The following is a 20,099-nucleotide window of genomic DNA, read 5'->3' as shown; positions in this document are numbered from 1 at the left end:
TTGCAGGTTGGTAAGGTAAATCAGGGCAGGACTTATATACTTAATGGTAGGGCCTTGGGACTGTTGCCAAGCAAAGTGACACAGGGTGAGTACGTGAACAGGAAAGGTTTAGAGCCAAATGCTAGCAAAGGGACGAGATCAGTTGAGATGATCTGGTTGGCATGTATGAGTTGGACTGAAGGTTCTGTTTCTATGCTGTATGACTCTGTGACATTCACATGTTGACAGCAAGGGAAGCTAAGATCTGGCCCTCACTTTTCAGGGGGCAGGAAGCTGAGGTCTGGCCCTCACTTTTCAGGAGCAGGGAGCTGAGATCTGGCACTCACTTTTCAGGAGCCGGGAAGCTGAGATCTGGCCATCACTTTTCAGGGGGCGGGAAGCCGAGGTCTGGTCCTCACTTTTCAGGGGGCGGGAAGCCGAGGTCTGGCCCTCACTTTTCAGGGGGCGGGAAGCCGAGGTCTGGCCCTCACTTTTCAGGGGGCGGGAAGCCGAGGTCTGGCCCTCACTTTTCAGGGGGCGGGAAGCCGAGGTCTGGCCCTCACTTTTCAGGGGGCGGGAAGCCGAGGTCTGGCCCTCACTTTTCAGGGGGCGGGAAGCCGAGGTCTGGCCCTCACTTTTCAGGGGGCGGGAAGCCGAGGTCTGGCCCTCACTTTTCAGGGGGCGGGAAGCCGAGGTCTGGCCCTCACTTTTCAGGGGGCGGGAAGCCGAGGTCTGGCCCTCACTTTTCAGGGGGCGGGAAGCCGAGGTCTGGCCCTCACTTTTCAGGGGGCGGGAAGCCGAGGTCTGGCCCTCACTTTTCAGGGGGCGGGAAGCCGAGGTCTGGCCCTCACTTTTCAGGGGGCGGGAAGCCGAGGTCTGGCCCTCACTTTTCAGGGGGCGGGAAGCCGAGGTCTGGCCCTCACTTTTCAGGGGGCGGGAAGCCGAGGTCTGGCCCTCACTTTTCAGGGGGCGGGAAGCCGAGGTCTGGCCCTCACTTTTCAGGGGGCGGGAAGCCGAGGTCTGGCCCTCACTTTTCAGGGGGCGGGAAGCCGAGGTCTGGCCCTCACTTTTCAGGGGGCGGGAAGCCGAGGTCTGGCCCTCACTTTTCAGGGGGCGGGAAGCCGAGGTCTGGCCCTCACTTTTCAGGGGGCGGGAAGCCGAGGTCTGGCCCTCACTTTTCAGGGGGCGGGAAGCCGAGGTCTGGCCCTCACTTTTCAGGGGGCGGGAAGCCGAGGTCTGGCCCTCACTTTTCAGGGGGCGGGAAGCCGAGGTCTGGCCCTCACTTTTCAGGGGGCGGGAAGCCGAGGTCTGGCCCTCACTTTTCAGGGGGCGGGAAGCCGAGGTCTGGCCCTCACTTTTCAGGGGGCGGGAAGCCGAGGTCTGGCCCTCACTTTTCAGGGGGCGGGAAGCCGAGGTCTGGCCCTCACTTTTCAGGGGGCGGGAAGCCGAGGTCTGGCCCTCACTTTTCAGGGGGCGGGAAGCCGAGGTCTGGCCCTCACTTTTCAGGGGGCGGGAAGCCGAGGTCTGGCCCTCACTTTTCAGGGGGCGGGAAGCCGAGGTCTGGCCCTCACTTTTCAGGGGGCGGGAAGCCGAGGTCTGGCCCTCACTTTTCAGGGGGCGGGAAGCCGAGGTCTGGCCCTCACTTTTCAGGGGGCGGGAAGCCGAGGTCTGGCCCTCACTTTTCAGGGGGCGGGAAGCCGAGGTCTGGCCCTCACTTTTCAGGGGGCGGGAAGCCGAGGTCTGGCCCTCACTTTTCAGGGGGCGGGAAGCCGAGGTCTGGCCCTCACTTTTCAGGGGGCGGGAAGCCGAGGTCTGGCCCTCACTTTTCAGGGGGCGGGAAGCCGAGGTCTGGCCCTCACTTTTCAGGGGGCGGGAAGCCGAGGTCTGGCCCTCACTTTTCAGGGGGCGGGAAGCCGAGGTCTGGCCCTCACTTTTCAGGGGGCGGGAAGCCGAGGTCTGGCCCTCACTTTTCAGGGGGCGGGAAGCCGAGGTCTGGCCCTCACTTTTCAGGGGGCGGGAAGCCGAGGTCTGGCCCTCACTTTTCAGGGGGCGGGAAGCCGAGGTCTGGCCCTCACTTTTCAGGGGGCGGGAAGCCGAGGTCTGGCCCTCACTTTTCAGGGGGCGGGAAGCCGAGGTCTGGCCCTCACTTTTCAGGGGGCGGGAAGCCGAGGTCTGGCCCTCACTTTTCAGGGGGCGGGAAGCCGAGGTCTGGCCCTCACTTTTCAGGGGGCGGGAAGCCGAGGTCTGGCCCTCACTTTTCAGGGGGCGGGAAGCCGAGGTCTGGCCCTCACTTTTCAGGGGGCGGGAAGCCGAGGTCTGGCCCTCACTTTTCAGGGGGCGGGAAGCCGAGGTCTGGCCCTCACTTTTCAGGGGGCGGGAAGCCGAGGTCTGGCCCTCACTTTTCAGGGGGCGGGAAGCCGAGGTCTGGCCCTCACTTTTCAGGGGGCGGGAAGCCGAGGTCTGGCCCTCACTTTTCAGGGGGCGGGAAGCCGAGGTCTGGCCCTCACTTTTCAGGGGGCGGGAAGCCGAGGTCTGGCCCTCACTTTTCAGGGGGCGGGAAGCCGAGGTCTGGCCCTCACTTTTCAGGGGGCGGGAAGCCGAGGTCTGGCCCTCACTTTTCAGGGGGCGGGAAGCCGAGGTCTGGCCCTCACTTTTCAGGGGGCGGGAAGCCGAGGTCTGGCCCTCACTTTTCAGGGGGCGGGAAGCCGAGGTCTGGCCCTCACTTTTCAGGGGGCGGGAAGCCGAGGTCTGGCCCTCACTTTTCAGGGGGCGGGAAGCCGAGGTCTGGCCCTCACTTTTCAGGGGGCGGGAAGCCGAGGTCTGGCCCTCACTTTTCAGGGGGCGGGAAGCCGAGGTCTGGCCCTCACTTTTCAGGGGGCGGGAAGCCGAGGTCTGGCCCTCACTTTTCAGGGGGCGGGAAGCCGAGGTCTGGCCCTCACTTTTCAGGGGGCGGGAAGCCGAGGTCTGGCCCTCACTTTTCAGGGGGCGGGAAGCCGAGGTCTGGCCCTCACTTTTCAGGGGGCGGGAAGCTGAGGTCTGGCACTCACCTGTTGACTATTCTGTTAACTTCTGGTTTCCCATCAGCTTTTGTTGTCTTTTGCATTGCTGCTGGTGGAACAAGCCAGTCAGAAGCAGGGAATCTGCCGCCTGTGTATATGTCAGTGAAGAAAGGATCTTCTTCAAATTCTCTGGAAAAATAAAATGAATGGAGTTTGACCTCTTTGGGTCAGGCCCAATGGCTCACCTTCCATGACATTATTCCACTCTTCCAGAAGAGGGTGGCACAAGATAGTGGTTATTTTACTGAACTGATAACACACAGGCACCCTTCAAATGTAACCTCGCGAGCTGGGGAAGGAAATCTGGCCTGTACGTGACTCGAGGTGCATATGAATGTGAATAATCCTCAGTTACCCTCTCAGATGGCCCAACAGTCACCTAATTTCTCACCACCATCTCAAGGAGAATTAGGATTGGCCAGTACCCATATTTCATGATTAAATAAATAAAAATTGCCCGGCTCTGTAAGAAAAATCAGTATCTAGCCTGAAATGTGACTATTTATGGCATTGTTTTCTATTTATATGCTAAACATTAGGGTGTGTAATGACAAAGGACAGGCATTGCAACTAAAATTGGTAATCTGACAGCTGGATGCACTGAATCAAGGAATAGCCCCCTCACCCTGCCACCATTTATGGCTGTCATCCAATGCAATCCTCATCCTGGTTAATGTGAAGGAAACCATGGTTTAAAACTGCATAGGTGTCTATCACTATCTACACACTCAAAGCTGATTGACAAGAAGGGTCTGCTGTTCGGGACACTAAACATCTGTCCAAGCTTCTCATGTTTATAGGGCCGCTTCAGTTTCCAAGACAAAATCTCATGGACTGCATGTGAAGTTTATGTTAACACTCCTGTTAATATATTTCACATGCCAGGTCGAGTTGATTTCGGCACGGTGTGAGCAGCACTCACAGCAGCCTTTCCCAAAGCTCCCAGCACCTGAAGTTCAAAAAGGGAAAAGCAGTGAGTAAAAAGCAAGAGCACAAACTGAGGTGCGTCACCTAGCTTAGACCCAGAAGTTTTGCCAGTGAAGCAAACTGGTTAAAAACCACCCAAATTTCACACCGTCACTGAAACCACAGTGCAATGTCAAGTCAACTTGAATCCCCTTACTCCATCTCATCCAGTTGTTCGTTGTCTGCAGCTCTTTCCTCAAGTCCAGTACTGTTTCCGATGTAGCAGCAGCTCATCAAGTTCCGTAGCACAAGGTTATAAATTATATGTTCCTGAGGTTTCTGTAAGAGCTGTTCAAAGAATCTCAGTGTGGCTATACTGATCTGTGGGAAAAGTAGAAAGAAGGCAACTCACTCACATAGCTGCAAATACACAATGAGCTTCAAGCTATCAAACTGAGATCGAGCCAGAGGCAAGACTGTCCAGCTCGGATACTATATTCAGTATGTATCTCGTTGACAGAAGTTTTCAGTTCAGCAGCTGACTAACCTTTAAGCAAAACTGGATGAGCGTGTGAGGCTAAATCAGGAAGGCTAAGGGAATGTTGGCACCAATTTCAAGGCAGTTGGAAAGGAAGTCTAGGCAACTGGACAAGGTACTGGTGAGACAAAATCTCGAGTACTGAGGGCAGTTTTGGTTCCCTTAATTGAGAAAAAGTACTTCATCGGAGGCAGTTCAGGGCAAGCTCACAAGGATAATGCTGCTGGTATGCAGGCACTGTTTTATGAGCAAAGGTTAAATAGGGTGAGACTCTACTCACTGGGGTTGAGAAGACAGAGGTGAGTCAAGATTCAAGTGGTGCTGGAAAAGCACAGCAGGTCAGGCAGCATCCGAGGAGCAGGAAAATCAATGCTTCAGGCAAAAGCCCTTCATCAGGTATTTCTGAGGAAGGGCTTTTACCCGAAGTGTTGATTTTCCTGCTCCTCGGATGCTGCCTGACCTGCTGTGCTTTTCCAGCACCACTCTAATCTTGACTCTGATCTCCAGCATCTGCAGTCCTCACTTTCGCCTAAACTGAGAGGTGATCTCATTGATACATTTAGGATTCTTCAGGGGCTTGACAGGGTAAATGCGAGGAGGATTGTTTCGCCTCAAGGGAGAATCTAGGACCAGACAGTATCATCTGTGAATAAAGATTGAGATGAGGAGGAATTTCTTGTCTGAGAGGGTTGAGAGCCTTTGGAACTCTTTGTCACAGACAGCTATGGGGACAGAGTCCTTGTGTATTTTTAACGCTGAGATAGATTCGGGTTCAGTCGGGAATCAAGGGTTATGTCAAAAATGTAGTAAAGTGGAGATGAGAAATGACAGATTAGCCAAAATAAGTATCAAAGTAAGAGAGTGCCAATTTAAGACTTGGACGAGGAGGAATTTCTTTTCTCAGAGGGTTGTAAATCTTTCTAACTTCTCGTCACAAAGAACTGTGGGCCAGAGTCCTTGTGTATGTTTCAGATGAGATAGATCGATTCTTGATCAGGAAGGCAGGAAAGTGGATGTGAGGAATGTTCAGCCTTGAACCTATCAAATGGCCAATCCCTGTTCCTTTTTGTTGTGTGTTCTGAACCGCACCATTGCTGAGGTCAGTGCACCTACCTGTGGCATCTACCCATTACCTAAAATACCACTAGAGAATTGTGATGTCACCTCATCGGATAGATGGTTGCAACGTTCTATCAGCTGGCTGCGGAGCGTGTGGGGGGCTGGTTCTGTGGGCACCTCCGCCTCTCTCTGGTCTCCCAGTAAAAACAAAACGAGTTCATCCAGCAACCGGGACGCTGTGGTATGCATCACGACCCCCATCAGCAGTGCAGTGGATAAGAGAATCCCCATCTCAGATCTGTGGACAACACAGTCAAGCTATTACGCCACGGCTTCAAGAAAGTCCTGATCAGAGCAGCAGTTTCTGCTGAAGAGGGAAAAATTTTCAGCATAACGTTTGGCACAGCAAGCCTTAGAACTGGATAATCCTATGGGTTACCATTGTTCAGAAATGAATGCAAATACTGTAGCCACAAAAACAGGACAGAGACTAGCAACTTTGTGGCGACGAACTCACCTCCTGACTCCCCATAGCCTGTCCATTGTTGATATGGTATAGGTCAGGAGTGTGATGGAGTACTCTTCATTTGCCTGGATGAGTGCGGCTTCAAACCACACTCAACCAGTTCTCACGATCCAGGTCTGAACAACTCATTTTTCACACGGATGATCCCTGCCAATGGTTGGCCGAACATATGATGATCGGCTGAAGATCCCGGGACTGTATTCATTAGAGTTTAGAAGGTTGAGGGGAGATCTAATAGAAACTTACAAGATAATGCATGGCTTTGAAAGGGTGGACGCTGCAAATTTGTTTCCATTAGGCGGGGAGACTAGGACCCATGAGCACAGCCTTAAAATTAGAGGGGTTCAATTTAGAATGGAAATGAGGAGACAATTCTTCAGCCAGAGTGGTGGGCCTGTGGAATTCATTGCCACGGAGCGCAGTAGAGGCCGAGACGTTGGGTGTCTTCAAGGCAGAGACTGATAAATTCTTGTTCTCGCCTGGAATTAAGGGCTACAAGGAGAGTGCCGGTAAGTGGAATTGAAACGCCCATTAGCCATGAGTAAATGGCAGAGTGGGCTCGATGGGCCGAATGGCCTTGCTTCCACTCCTGCGTCTTATGGTCTTATTTGATTGGCATCCCATCCATCACACACCGTCCAACACTGACTTACAATGTCAGCTGTGTGTGTCATCCCCATGATGTACTACAGGAACTCACCAAGGCTCTCCTGACAGCATCTTCCAAACCGGTGATTTCAACCGGTGATTTCGGGGCGGCACGGTGGCACAGTGGTTAGCACTGCTGCCTCACAGCGCCAGAGATCCGGGTTCAATTCCCGCCTCAGGTCACTAACTGTGTGGAGTTTGCACGTTCTCCCCGTGTCTGCGTGGGTTTCCTCCGGGTGCTCCGGTTTCCTCCCACAGTCCAAAGATGTGCAGGTCAGGTGAATTGGCCATGCTAAATTACCCGTAGTGTTAGGTAGGGGTAGATGTAGGGGTATGGGTGGGTTGCGCTTCGGCGGGGCGGTGTGGACTTGTTGGGCCGAAGGGCCTGTTTCCACACTGTAAGTAATCTAATCTAAAAAAAACCCTTGAGACGGACAAGGGGCAGCAGACAAGTGAAGACACCATAATCTGGAAGTTCGTCTCCAAGCCACCTACCATCCTGACTTGGCAGTGTATCAGTCAGTTCTTCAGTGGCACTGGGTGGAACTCTTGCCCAAACAGCATTGTACCTACGCCACATGGGCTGCAAGAAAGCCACTTAGCACCACTTTTTCAAGGGCAACTGGGATCCATTGTCAGTGACTTTGGTAACATAAGGTGTGAATGGAATTGGCAGATCAGTTTCTTTAGCTGGTCAGACAACGTGGATGAAGGGAGTGAATCAAGACAGACGGGTTTGCTCATGGGGAACAAAGGGGGATTCCAAGGTCACATCTGATAAAGGGAGCACCTTTTACTCAAAGTGATGTAAATATATACCTGATTGGTTAAGCCTTTCTTCCCCTACAGATTTACAGTAGTGATAACTACAATTAACATTTTCATCACCTTAGTGATAGAGTTGGAAATCTAACAAAATAAGTCTAATAATTCTAGTCTAAAGCGTTAATTGCAAATTTGAGAGATGTTAGGAGAGGTTATGTTCCCCATGTCACATGAACTGGATGCTGCCAGTATCCTTGATTACCACATTTGCAGGAATTCTCCCAGCTGCAGAAGCCAGAGCTCTGAGTCTCCCTCAAGATGTGTGTGATTAAGAGGGGTTTGGAGGGTGAATAGAGAGCAACTGTTCCCCTTGGTTGAATCACGAGATGGCATAGCTTTAGAGTAAGTGACAAGAGATTCAGAGAGGATTTGGAGAAAAAGCTTTTTCAGTCAGTGGGTGGTGGGAATCTGAAATGCATTGCCTGGGAATGTAGTGGAGGCTGAAAACATTACAACCTTTTGAAAGATATTTGAGTGAGTACTTAAGATATCCTAACATTCAAGTATATGGGACAAGTGCAGGAAATTAGGATGAGCGCACTTGTCGTAGCAGTTATGTCAGTGGGCCGAAGGGCCTTCTTTGTGCTGTATGAATCTATGACTGAGCACAGTTTCTCACAGCAGGTGGAAATGCTTAGTGATAGTTTAATGGCCCGTATTTTTTTCAAGAAGAGAGTAACAACTACTTACACCTGCAATAGTTGTGGCTCCAAGACTGTAACAAAGAAACGTCTTCTGATTTCCTGGGCCATAGCAGCTGCAGTTACCTGAGGCATGGAAGAGCAAATGGAAACGTGAGTCATCATCGACTCTGGACACAGGCAGAGGCGAGCTCTGAGTACAACACAGGACGGGGCCTGTCAGCCAGGGTGGCTCGCAAACAGACTGACAGATGACAGGGTTGTTTGTGAATCGCCCAAGCTCGCAGGCCAGAATTCTGGGGACACTGAATCACCAACAGGAGCCCAGAAGCTTTTTCTGAAAGGCGAGATCAGTCGTACACTTGGTGTCATACTCCCGAAAACCACGCACATTCTTCCTTGTCAGGTAACAGTGTCGTCTATTGAATGCTTTGACTGAATGTGCCTCAAGGGCAATTTGTTCCAGCCCTTTACCACTTACTGTGTGAAAATCTTGTTCTCATGTTGCTTTTGCTTCTTTAAGATTAGATTAGATTCCCCACAGTGCGGAAACAGGCCCTTCGGCCCAACAAGTCCACACTGACCTACTCCCTGACCTACCCCTGACTAATGCACCTAACACTTTGGGCAATTTAGCATGGCCAATTCACCTGACCTGCACATCTTTGGACTGTGGGAGGAAACCGGAGCACCCGGAGGAAACCCACACAGACATGGGGGAGAATGTGCAAACTCCACACAGACAGTTGCCCGAGGTGGGAATTGAACCCAGGTCCCTGGCGCTGTGAGGCAGCAGTGCCAACCACTGAGCCACACTTAGAATCACTTCCAATCTGTGCCCTGTCATTCTTGAGTCCTTCAAAAACAGTTCCTCCCCTCTTTGCCATGTCCAGATTCCTCATCATTTTGAAGAGGCATGTCAAATATCCTCTCAGCTTTCTTTTCTCCAAAGAAAACAGACCTAACTGCTCCAGTCTAACGTCTAACTGAAGTTCATCATTCCTGGAACTCACTCCAGATCTTCCTGTGGGTAAATTATCCATTTTCACCAATTTTCCAAATGACTGTCGAGGTGATATACCACAACACATTTTTAGAAATGAGAATTATTTCAAATGAGAAGGTGGATTCTTTCTGTCATCAGTGGCAGACCGTTGTCTCCATTCAACTATCTTGTCGTAAATGCACGAGCCATCTCTTTGGAAGCATCACTAGGAGGTTACCAATGTACTGTCAGTTCGTTCCCTGCAACATTAAACCCCCAATCGAAACACAACCTGAACTCCTTCACTCTGTTCTAATCCCACTCAAGACAACTGGTTCACAACAAAACAGAACTGGAGAGAGTGGCCTTCTGACTAACATAACTGTTTAAAAAGTTCATGTTTAGTTGGAGCTGGGATACCTTCCACGAGCATCCTGTCCCTTCCCGAGTGAGTGAGTGCCCGGCTCCTGCTTAGCTGTCCACAGTGCCAGGTAAGAGTCAGTGCTCTGATCTGCAGTGTCAGGCTTTTTGAACGAGCATGTGTGGGCTCTGGATCAGTGTCCCTAACCGCAACATTCACTCCTTCGTTAACATAAAAGCTGAATATGCCTCCTTCCACTCATACATCTGCTGAAAGCAGCCTACCTTATGGGCTTCCTTTACCAGCTGATTACAATAGTCCAGCCATGAGAAGAAAGATGCCACAGCCTTTTTGCCTGGAAATGACTCTGCGTCTTCCACGTTACTTGCAGCATAGTGTGACCTGTGTGTGCAGAGCATAGCATCAGGACATCTGCAAGAACCATTGTTAAGAGTAGGCTGACGATAGAACCAAAGAAACATCTGTCACAGGAGCAGGCCATTCAGGTTGCCATGCCTGTGCTAACTCTTTCAAAGAGCAGTCTAGTCCAGTCCCAAATCCCATATTTTGTGCTCCCCCACCATTACTGAATAACTGAACTTCAGAAGTAATTCACTGTGAATTCAGTGTAATTGTCTGAGCAGTCTTGGTCAAAGGCTAACTAAGTATGACTTTTACTGCTTGGGTTCTCCATTTCATGAAGTGGAATTGTTTTGCGTACCGCCAGTTGACTCTTCCCAGCGATTCAACTTGTCCAGGGTCAACAGAGTCCGGTATCAGCCTGTAAAGGTCTGACAGCCGATCAGCCAGTGTCTGACACAGTGCTGTGCTTTCCACCATGTACCATGCTGCCCCTTCCTCTGGTAACGTGGCCAACAGGAGCAAGCCTTCACAGGCCTTCAATGCCAGTTGATTTTTCTAAACACAGGGAAAGTAAATGGAATGAAATTCAATGACACATTTAAAATATTACATCTGCAATCTTATACCATTGTAAAGTCGTCTCCCACACTTGTCCTCGCAAATATTTCCATAACAATGATATGCTATCATTGCTTCCTTTTCACCAATGCTCACAGACCAAAAACATATTGAGATGCTTTGTGAAAACAGCATTGCCATACAGCGACTCTGAAGCAAAATTTGGCGAATACATTCTGTGGTTGTTTTTATATTTCTGATTAAAAATTCCATTTTGTGCTGGGAGATTATCACATTTACAAAGATAATCTCCCAGCACAAAATGGAATTTTTAATCAGAAATATAAAAATAACCACAGAATGTATTCACCAAAATTTGCTTCAGAGTTGCTGTATGGCATTGGTGTATTCACAAAGCATCTCCATTCCTGTTTCCAAGAATTTCCAGTGTGATTATCTCAGGCCCATACCTCCTGATTGGTTTTGACCTTGGTTAGATAACACTTACAGTGCACAACCCTGGCCTCCATCTTCCTACAAAAGGGTAGAGGGCACTTGAGAAAGTGCTAAAAGGATTGACACATGTGAAACTGGAGCAGAGAGATTACAGCTATCAGGAAATACTGGACAGACTGTAGCTGTTCCCACTAGAAAAAAAAAGACGACATTAAAAATATAGAATCTTAAAGTCGATCTGTTAAAGTTCTTGAAGGGTTGACAGAAAGAAAACATTTCCACTGAGGGGCAAGTCCAAACGATGGACATTGTCAGTAAGGTGGGGACCAGAATTCTTCAACGATGTAGTCCCAGTTAATTGCAGAAATGAAAGGTAATTTTTATGCAACTTTTACAATCAGTGCTCCTCAGTGCACTGACTTGAGGGGTGAATGAGGTTCTTACTTTGAAAACAGTATTGGCAGAAATTCTTGCAAAAAAAAAAACAACTGAAATGAATTGACTCTCTGAAGAACTCTCCCGATCTTGTAACACTCAATGCCCCAGCCCCCAAGGTTCAATTCCTTGCCTCTCTCATTATCTGTGTCTGCTGTATGCAACAATGCTGATGGGTACCTCACTTGCAGTCAGGGTCAGTAGGGCATTAACCAGACTTTTGTCAGGCTGACCATCCATCCCATGAGGACCGAGGTGCGTGGAAGGTGCACTTGTCACAGGAGATCGGTCAGAGGGTGACGGGCTAACCCCTGCGGCCAAGCTGGATGTCCTGACAGCGTCCTTTGGCTGACCTTCGCCTTTCTCAACAGAGCAGGGGAGCAATTTTCTGGAATCAGCAGAATCCTTTTTCTGAAAACGTAGAGACCATTTAAGAAGGAAAAAATGAGGAAAGAAAGAAAGACTTGCAATTCAATATTTCACTTCATGACCACAAGAATGTCTCATACTGCTTAAATCCAGCAAAGGACGTTTGAAAATCACTGTTACAATGCAGGAAAGGCAGGAGCTAAAATGTGCACAGCAAACTCCCAGAAACACCAGTGCAAATATCATCGGGTAATCTGTGTGATGTTGTCATTTTGACTCAGGGCCTGGACTCTATGGAGAACTAGGTAAAAACAATGACTGCAGATGCTGGAAACCAGATTCTGGATTAGTGGTGCTGGAAGAGCACAGCAGTTCAGGCAGCATCCAACGAGCAGCGAAATTGACGTTTCGGGCAAAAGCCCTTCATCAGGAATAAAGGCAGTGAGCCTGAAGCGTGGAGAGAGCGTCCAGGCGTCTGGTGGTGAGGGAGCGGCGGTGGAGGAGGCCCAGGACCTCCATGTCCTCGGCAGAGTGGGAGGGGGAGTTGAAATGTTGGGCCACGGGGCGGTTTGGTTGATTGGTGCGGGTGTCTCGGAAATGTTCCCTAAAGCGCTCTGCAAGGAGGCGCCCAGTCTCCCCAATGTAGAGGGGACCGCATCGGGAGCAACGGATACAATAAATGATATTAGTGGATGTGCACGTAAAACTTTGATGGATGTGGAAGGCTCCTTTAGGGCCTTGGATGGAGGTGAGGGAGGAGGTGTGGGCGCAGGTTTTACAGTTCCTGCGGTGGCAGGGGAAAGTGCCAGGATGGGAGGGTGGGTTGTAGAGGGGCATGGACCTGACCAGGTAGTCACGGAGGGAACGGTCTTTGTGGAAGGCGGAAATGGGTGGGGAGGGAAATATATCCCTGGTGGTGGGGTCTGTTTGGAGAGAACTACCCTGCTCTTCCTTAAACAATATTAGAAGAGCTTTTGCAACCTCTTGAGGGGACACACAGTTTAATATCACATCCAGAAGCTGAGTGGGAATGCAGATTTGCACTGGCTGGCAATCCAAGTGTCCTGAGCTCTTGGTACAATCAAACGCTTGGTAGGATTAAAACCGGTAAACTGCGATGTGTTGTGGAAAGTATCAATCCGACCATTACATATGTAAGAGGAGGACAGATGGGTCAGGGGGAGGTTTGAATGAATTGGTGTCCTTCAATGCCACTGCACTCCTCTGAAACATGAAGTGCACTTTACGCCAAGTCTTCAGTCAAACTCACCGCTAAACCCACCAATCAGAGGCATCCAGTGCTGCGAACTGGTCAAGCCTGTGGCTCCAAGTGCCTTCAAGGTACATTTAGTTCAGACAATCAGTGACAGGCTGCTGCAGCTTGGTGTCTGAGACCCGTGCCTACCTCAATGAAGAAGTTGATCAAGTAGGGATCCTGGCTGAGTTTCGCACAGACCGTGGTAAGAAACTGCACTTCCTCCTTTTCCGTTTTGGATCCAAGGTCCTCGCCACACAAACGAATTAACTTCTAACAGCACAAGAGAGACAACATGGGCACTGTCAGCCTTGCTCAAGTGTCACTAATTATCCACCATTTAAAACTGCACTCGGTCATCTTTAGTGATCGAACCAACCCAAGCTTTATGACACAAATAGTGAACATGTTTCACAAACCACCCCCTTTTTCTTTGTGGGGAATGGCGGGGGAGGGGACGGGCAAACAGCTGGGTGTGGTGGAGCACTTCCCTCCTTCTGTTCCGACATTCACAGGATTTTGCTTTAGAACAGCACAGTGGCTGAATGGTGAGTACCGCTGCTTCACAGCACCAGGGACGCTGGTTCAATTTTACCCTCGGGTGACTGTGTGGAATTTGCACATACTCCCTGTGTCCGAGTGGGTTTCCTCTGGGTGCTCCGGTTTCCTCCCACAGTCCAAAGGTGTGCAGGTTAGGTGGATTGGCCATGCTAAATTGCTGATCGTGTCCAGGGATGTGCAGTCTACATTAGATTGCCTACAGTATAGAAACAGCCCTTCGGCCCAACACCGACCCTCTGAAGAGTAACCCACCCAGACCCATTCCCCTACCCTATAATTACCCCTGACGAATGCACCTAACATTATGGGCAATCCAACATGGCCAATTCACCTGACCTACACATCTTTGGATTGTGGAAGGAAACCGGAGAACCTGAGAATGGGCAAACTCCACACAGACAGTCACCCGAGGTGGGAATCAAACCCAGGTCCCTAGTGCTGAGAGGCAGCAGTGCTAACCACAGTGCCGCCATCTAGGTGGATTAGCCATGGGAAATGCAAGGATAGTGTCGACGGGTGAGACTTGGAGGGATGCTCTTCAGAGAGTCGGTGCGGACTCGGTGGGCCAAATGACTTTCTTCCACACTGTAGGGATTCTATAATTAGGTACACCATGTGGTATTCTGAGCCAAACAGAGCAGGGCAGGCCAACGCTCTGCAGTGAACTGTCGGAGTATGAACAATGGGGATTGAGCAGGCCTGAAGCCTTGCACAACAAGAGGACAGGCAACTGCACAACGTTTGGAGGGAGAGCAGGCAGGGAAAAGGGAGGAAACACAAAAGAAGAATGGCAGCAGCCCTGGTCAGCGAAATACCTACCTGCACAGGACGGTGCACATTGATATGAGGCAGCATTGGCTGCTGAATCTGCCCCAACAGTTTGGTGATAAGGAGTAGCACTTGCTGTTTCATGCCAGGGGGATACTGTAGAAACACACACAGACACATCATTTATCATCAGAACATGGCTTTCTCAATGGGACATGTAATGCCCTGTCCATCCCCCCATAAACCTGCCTTCCTTACCCCAGCCTTGGCCAGTGTGCAGAGAGTCTCCAGTATCTTGTGCTGTAAGAGATACTCCATACACGGCCCCGTCTCGCCCCTTTCCATCTGCTTCTCCTCATAAATGAGAATGTCCACCATCTGCCTCAGGCGCCAGGGAATATCCGTCTGTTTGACTGGGAGCGTTTCATCTGTAAAGCACAACGGCCAAACAACATTTCCAGCGGGTCAAGATCCTGGGGAAGAGTCCAGGATAGCCAAATCCAATCCCTTAATTCTCCCATTAAAACCCATCCCACCAGTTCCCCCCCCGCCACTCTGTGCCCAAACCCAGTGAGTTGGTTTGGTTGTGATCTCTGGGTCACTTTGGCAGTCAGAATGAGGTACAGAGGTTTTGTGAGCAGTCAGGAGCTCTGGTTTCACGTCTCACCAGGACTTGTTCGCCAAGGAAGGTTGGGCCGTAATGTGGCTAAATTTGCAAATCCTTCCAACACATGTAAATACGAAGCAGTAAGGGCTGGAGAGACTCCTGATCAGCCTGATGTTGGAAGGAAACCTCAAGTGTCTACCATCATTATCCATAACTCCAGGGCTATCACTGCTAATCACTCGCTAACGATAATGATTGTCCATCTTGAACGTTCTAGGTCACAGGTCATGGGTTCTATGCGTCTTTATCCAACTGATCAGCCTGATCCGAGAGCCACATCTCAAACTCACATTTGGCTGGTGGTTCTGGGCCGTGGATTTGGTCCTTGCGTCGGTTCCTTTACTGTACTTCCTCTTGCTAACGGGTGCTGTGAAAGAATTTGTCTGATTTTGGGTCTCCCATACCTTGACATCTACGTTGCATTTCTCGAGGGAGGTCTTCGAAATATTTCCTTTGTCCTCCTCTTGTTCAAGTGCCTTCCTTGAGCGAGGCGAAGAGATTTACTTTAGTTGTTGGAACTCAGGCAAACAAAGGGCTTTTGCCTGAAACGTCGATTTTCCTGCTCCTCGGATGCTGCCTGACCTGCTGTGCTTTTCCAGCACCACTCTAATCTAGACTCTGGTTTCCAGCATCTGCAGTCCTCACTTTTGCCAAACTAAGCACGTGGCCAGCCCAGTGGAGTTGGTCTCAGATGATCTTGATGTTGGTGCTATTTACTGCTTCAAGGATGCGTCTCCCCACTTGACGCAAAGAATCCATTTCATACAGCATTGACGTCGCATCTATAGGAGTCCAAGTTTCGGAGCCATATGGAAATCGAAAGGATGACTGCCTTATCCACAAAGATTGTACAATGAGCATGGATGATATGCTGGTCGATGACTCTCATCCTTCGGTGTCCAAAGTCAGCACTCACATTGCACGCAATGTTGAATCTCTGCATCAACGTCAGCCTGAGATAAGAGGTAACCTCCTGGATACCTGTTCCATATTTAGGACGATTTCTCCACGGAGGAATGGACCACAAGTTGGTAAAGGATTTGATCTTTTTTGAGGTTGTGGCTGAGCCCAATTCCTTGGTCTGCTTCCACAAAGGCATGAGGCAAAGCTTGAAGATTCTCTTCTGAAAGAACAGAGATGACCTTGTCACCAAAGCACTGAAGTTCCACAAGCGAGGTCGGTGTCGTTTTCTTGGATTTCAACTTTTTGAGATTGGAAAGTTTCCCATCCATCCCACAGACAATGTCCACACCACTGGGAAGTTTGTATTTGATGAAATAAGATGAAGAAAGGAGTGGGGCATCTTTGCTTGACCCCGTCTTGACCTCAGAGGATTTGGTCACATTCCTGTCAGTGAAGACCATCATCTTGTCATAGAGAAGACACGAGGATACTGACTAATTTCACCAGACAGGTGGCCTTTGGGTAATCCATCGCACTTCCTGATGTATTGAGTTAAAAGTCTTGGTCAGATCAATGAAGGGCCACGTATTGTGGTTGGTGTCGTTAGAATTTTTGCAGAATTTTCAGAATTTTTATGATCTACTTTCATCAATTTTGAATTGTGAACTGGCAATGACTTTGGGACAGCCTGGGGTAAAAGAAAAGGAACAGATCTAACAAGCTTTGTTTGTTTGAGAGGCCAGGCATTGCAGGTTGAGCCAAGATTAATATGATTCGAACGGATACAGCAAAGAGCACGATGTTGAAACAGAAAGCAGAACTTGGCTATTTAATGGGGTCAGTACCTGCGAATTGGTTCTGGCAAATCTGGAAGAGATCCTATTTATAAGCTGTTGAATGGTAATCATGGTCTCGGGGGGGAGTCAGTCTGTCAGGATGGATTCAGAATTAAGGCTTTTTTAAAATTATGTTTTCTTGACAAGCGTCATAGATTCATACAACATAGAAAACGCCCTTCAGCCCATCGATGGAGAGTCATAAGATGATTGTTGATGCCAAGAGGGAGCCCTGAGAGTTAGTTTACAATTTCATTCTTGGCAGCGATTCCAATTTCATGTTTTCTGGGTGGATGTTTGGGTTTCCCTCTCCAGAAGAAGGTGTGACCACCACCGTCTTCACTGAGTTGCCCTGTGCCTGCTATTCACATTTCCTGCAGGGTTTCCTGGTTCAATGCCTGCCTGAATTTGAGAGCGGATTTTCATTCTGGATGATTATTTTGCTTGTTATCCACGAGGGATCATACATTTAAGGTTCGACTTTGGTTTTCAGACTGGAGGTACGTGAGTCCAAAGGATACAGTTTTCCAGCCAGGTTGGTGACAATAGACTATTCTAAGGGCACCTTTCCTAGCCTCTTCCCAGGGTGAGCAGAGGGGTTCCTGAAGGGGGGCTGCTCAGTTGTGAGGAAAGCTGCTGAAGTGCTGTCCTGTTCCTATTCTTGAGGTCAAACCGAGTTGAGTCAAATTCCATCACCTACGTACCAATCTCAAGTTAGGGACCAGCAGATCTCACAATCCCGTCCCTGTTCACCACCTCGTTGTAGGGTTCTTGTTGTGGCCGGGCAGAAATTGAACTTCTCCAGGTAGCCACCTTGTGGGGGACATCTTTTAACATGAGAATGCTGTTGCGGATCAGCAGACACAGTCCTTGATGAAAGGGAACTCTCAGAAACCTTTGTGACTGGAGATGTACCTGCTGCAGCCTTCATCCACCATCACAACCTTCCATGTCACGCAAATGTCTTCTGCCTGAAACACTGTTGAGGACATGTTTTGAATTATGCTTTCTCTGGTCCCTCCCTCTGACCTTGCCATCTTGGGCGGCCCTGCCAAAAATTGCCAACTCCTGACGGCATCGCTCTTGGTATCAATGGAACACTCAAGCCTCTCCCTCACAGCAAGGTGGCAATCCACAGAAAGGAACATTCCAGGGTAGACTAGGCATGTCTAAGTTGGACGCTAGCCCAGTGGGTCTTCTTCACCACAAGGTAAAACTAATCATTCATTTCCTGTGAGAGAGGGAGTGAGTAGGCAGGAACTGCAGACACAAACACCTTCCCCAGACATAGTCGTAGCTGTCAGTATAAGGCGCAGATATACAGAGTAGTCAACGCACAGGGCATAGAGCAATGGAAGAGCTGATTGGGTGAAATTATATTGTCAATATTTCAGTGAAACTGCATTTAAAATGTTCTCTTGTTTCGTGGTCCAGACAAACGTTTCACTTTACTTTTGCAAACTAACATTTAACTCGAGTAATGGACCAGCATTTAAACTGCAGTGTATGGGCAGACATACCTGTCGTGACAATGTAATAGTTGGTTATGCCTTTCCAGTGGCTTATAAAGGAGTCCAGAAGCTGAATGGGCTCTTCCTCCTTTAACAAAAGAACAAAATAAAACAGCCCCGTTATTGCAGGAAACAACAAACTATATTACTGAGCTCTCCACTGCATGAGAAAACAGCTCAAATGTTCAGTGGCACCTGAGTGGACAATGTTCAGCAAGAATATACATACCCAGGATGCCCAGGATGGGTTTCCCAAGTGGGGAGGTTCAGGGAGCGCAGGGGTGCAGTGATTGAAATATCAGCTTCACTCCTCCCCCACCCAGAAGCCTTGTCTGAAAACCTGTCATGCCCCTGTCTTGGACAGAGATAATAGAACATAGAACGTAGGAAAGTACAGCACAGAACAGGCCCTTTGGCCTATGATGTTGTGTCGAGGATTATTCCTAATCTAAAATAAAATAACCTAACCTATGCACCCCTCCAATTCACTGCTGTCCACGTGCATGTCCGGGAGTCGCTTAAATGTCCTGAATGACTATGTTTCCACCACCATGCAATCACAACTCCCTGCGTAAAAAACCTACCTCTATACCTTCCTCCTAATATCTTAAAACGATGACCCCCTCATGCCAGTCAATCCTGCCGTGGGGAAAAGTCTCTGGCTACTGACTCTATCCATGCCTCTCATGACCTTGTATCCCTCGATCAGGTACCCTCTCTTCCTCCTTCTCTCCAGCGAGAAAAGCCCATGCTTAGTCAACCTCTCTTTGTAAGGCAAGCCCTCCGGCCCAGGCCGCATCCTGGTAAACCTTCTTTGCACCCTGTCCAAAACCTCGGTATCTTTCCGATAGTAGGGTGACCAGAACTGAACACAATAATACAAGGGTGGTCTCACTTGTCAGGGTCTTTTAGGACTGCAGGGATAAAAAACCTCACAGCTCTTAAAACTCGACCCCCTTGCGAACGAAAGCCTCAACGCCATAATTTGGAGACTCCAGTGTTGGACTGGGGGTGCTCAGAGCTAAACATCACACAACACCAGGTTACGGTCCAACCTGTTGGACCGTAACCTGATGTTGTGTGATTTTTTTAGCTCAAAACACCATATGCTTTCTGAACAACGACTTGGGTGGCAACTTTGAGGGAATCGATGCGCTTGAACACCCAAGATCCCTCTGAATCCCTGGGATAACTCACATCCCAGTAGCTTAACTCCAAGGGGGGGGGGTGGAATTGAGACTGCAGCGGTAAGGAAGATTCCAGTCTGGAGGCTGAGTTTTACTCTGGGCCCTGGGGGTTTATCTGAGGCACTCCAGCTTTTGAACAAGCCAAACATTTTAAGGACTAACAACTGACCTCGGGAAGAAAGCAAAAAACCCAGAGGTTCCCCACCTTCCCCGAGACACAACTTTGCTCATCGACTGACTTGAGAGATGCAGAGAGGAGGTAGTGGGGGGGGGGGGTTTGAACCGGGGCCCTCCTGCCTCAGAAGGAAGGGCACTGCCAGCCCCACGGTGACGGCCCGCTCCTCGGTTGGAGCTCGGTCTGATGGCTGTGCACCGACCCGCCCCAGCCCGATGCAGCGCTGGTCCCGGGGTCCTCCTGCTCTCAGCCCGCAGCCTGCCCCCTTCGCTCTGTCTCTCTCGGTCTCTCTCACCGTGTCTACAGCCTGCTGCAGCAGCGCCGTCAGTTTGCTGAACATGGCTCTCCGGCGGGGTGGAAGCCCGTCTCCCCGTCTCTCTCTCTCTCTGTCTCTGTTTCTCCTCGTTCCTGGCCCGGACGCCAGGATCCGGCTTTCTCCTGCAGCCACCCCCCCCCCCCCCCCGAGTCGAGAGCCAAGAGAAGGAGGAAGGAGCCCGGGGACATGGGAAGGGAGGGCCACAGTCTAAA

At 49.8% G+C, this 20,099-nt stretch overlaps 1 protein-coding gene across 2 annotated transcripts in view; it reads right to left on the bottom strand.

The window, feature by feature from the left end:
• LOC140459741 (FHF complex subunit HOOK interacting protein 2A-like) overlaps positions 1-20,099 on the bottom strand; it is a 26,122-nt gene extending 6,023 nt beyond the window's left edge. The window contains exons 1-12 of one of the 2 annotated variants that reach the window (XM_072554222.1): positions 19,867-20,099; positions 18,219-18,297; positions 14,551-14,720; positions 14,344-14,448; positions 13,114-13,236; positions 11,520-11,750; positions 10,249-10,445; positions 9,812-9,929; positions 8,231-8,307; positions 5,647-5,839; positions 4,162-4,325; positions 3,027-3,167 (exon numbers count right to left, since the gene is read on the bottom strand). In XM_072554222.1, coding sequence (XP_072410323.1) covers positions 3,027-3,167; positions 4,162-4,325; positions 5,647-5,839; positions 8,231-8,307; positions 9,812-9,929; positions 10,249-10,445; positions 11,520-11,750; positions 13,114-13,236; positions 14,344-14,448; positions 14,551-14,720; positions 18,219-18,297; positions 19,867-19,911 — 1,643 coding nt within the window. In that variant the 5' untranslated portion in view covers positions 19,912-20,099. Of the gene's footprint in view, positions 1-3,026; positions 3,168-4,161; positions 4,326-5,646; positions 5,840-8,230; positions 8,308-9,811; positions 9,930-10,248; positions 10,446-11,519; positions 11,751-13,113; positions 13,237-14,343; positions 14,449-14,550; positions 14,721-18,218; positions 18,298-18,447; positions 18,552-19,866 lie in introns of those variants that run through there. The other variant, XM_072554223.1, reaches the window with a different exon arrangement.

The sequence above is a fragment of the Chiloscyllium punctatum genome, chromosome 35 (assembly GCF_047496795.1).
Source record: "Chiloscyllium punctatum isolate Juve2018m chromosome 35, sChiPun1.3, whole genome shotgun sequence".
NCBI classification, from domain to species: Eukaryota; Metazoa; Chordata; class Chondrichthyes; order Orectolobiformes; family Hemiscylliidae; genus Chiloscyllium; species Chiloscyllium punctatum.
The sequence above is the reverse complement of the archived record's forward strand: the minus strand, read 5'-3'. Positions and strand labels throughout refer to the sequence as shown.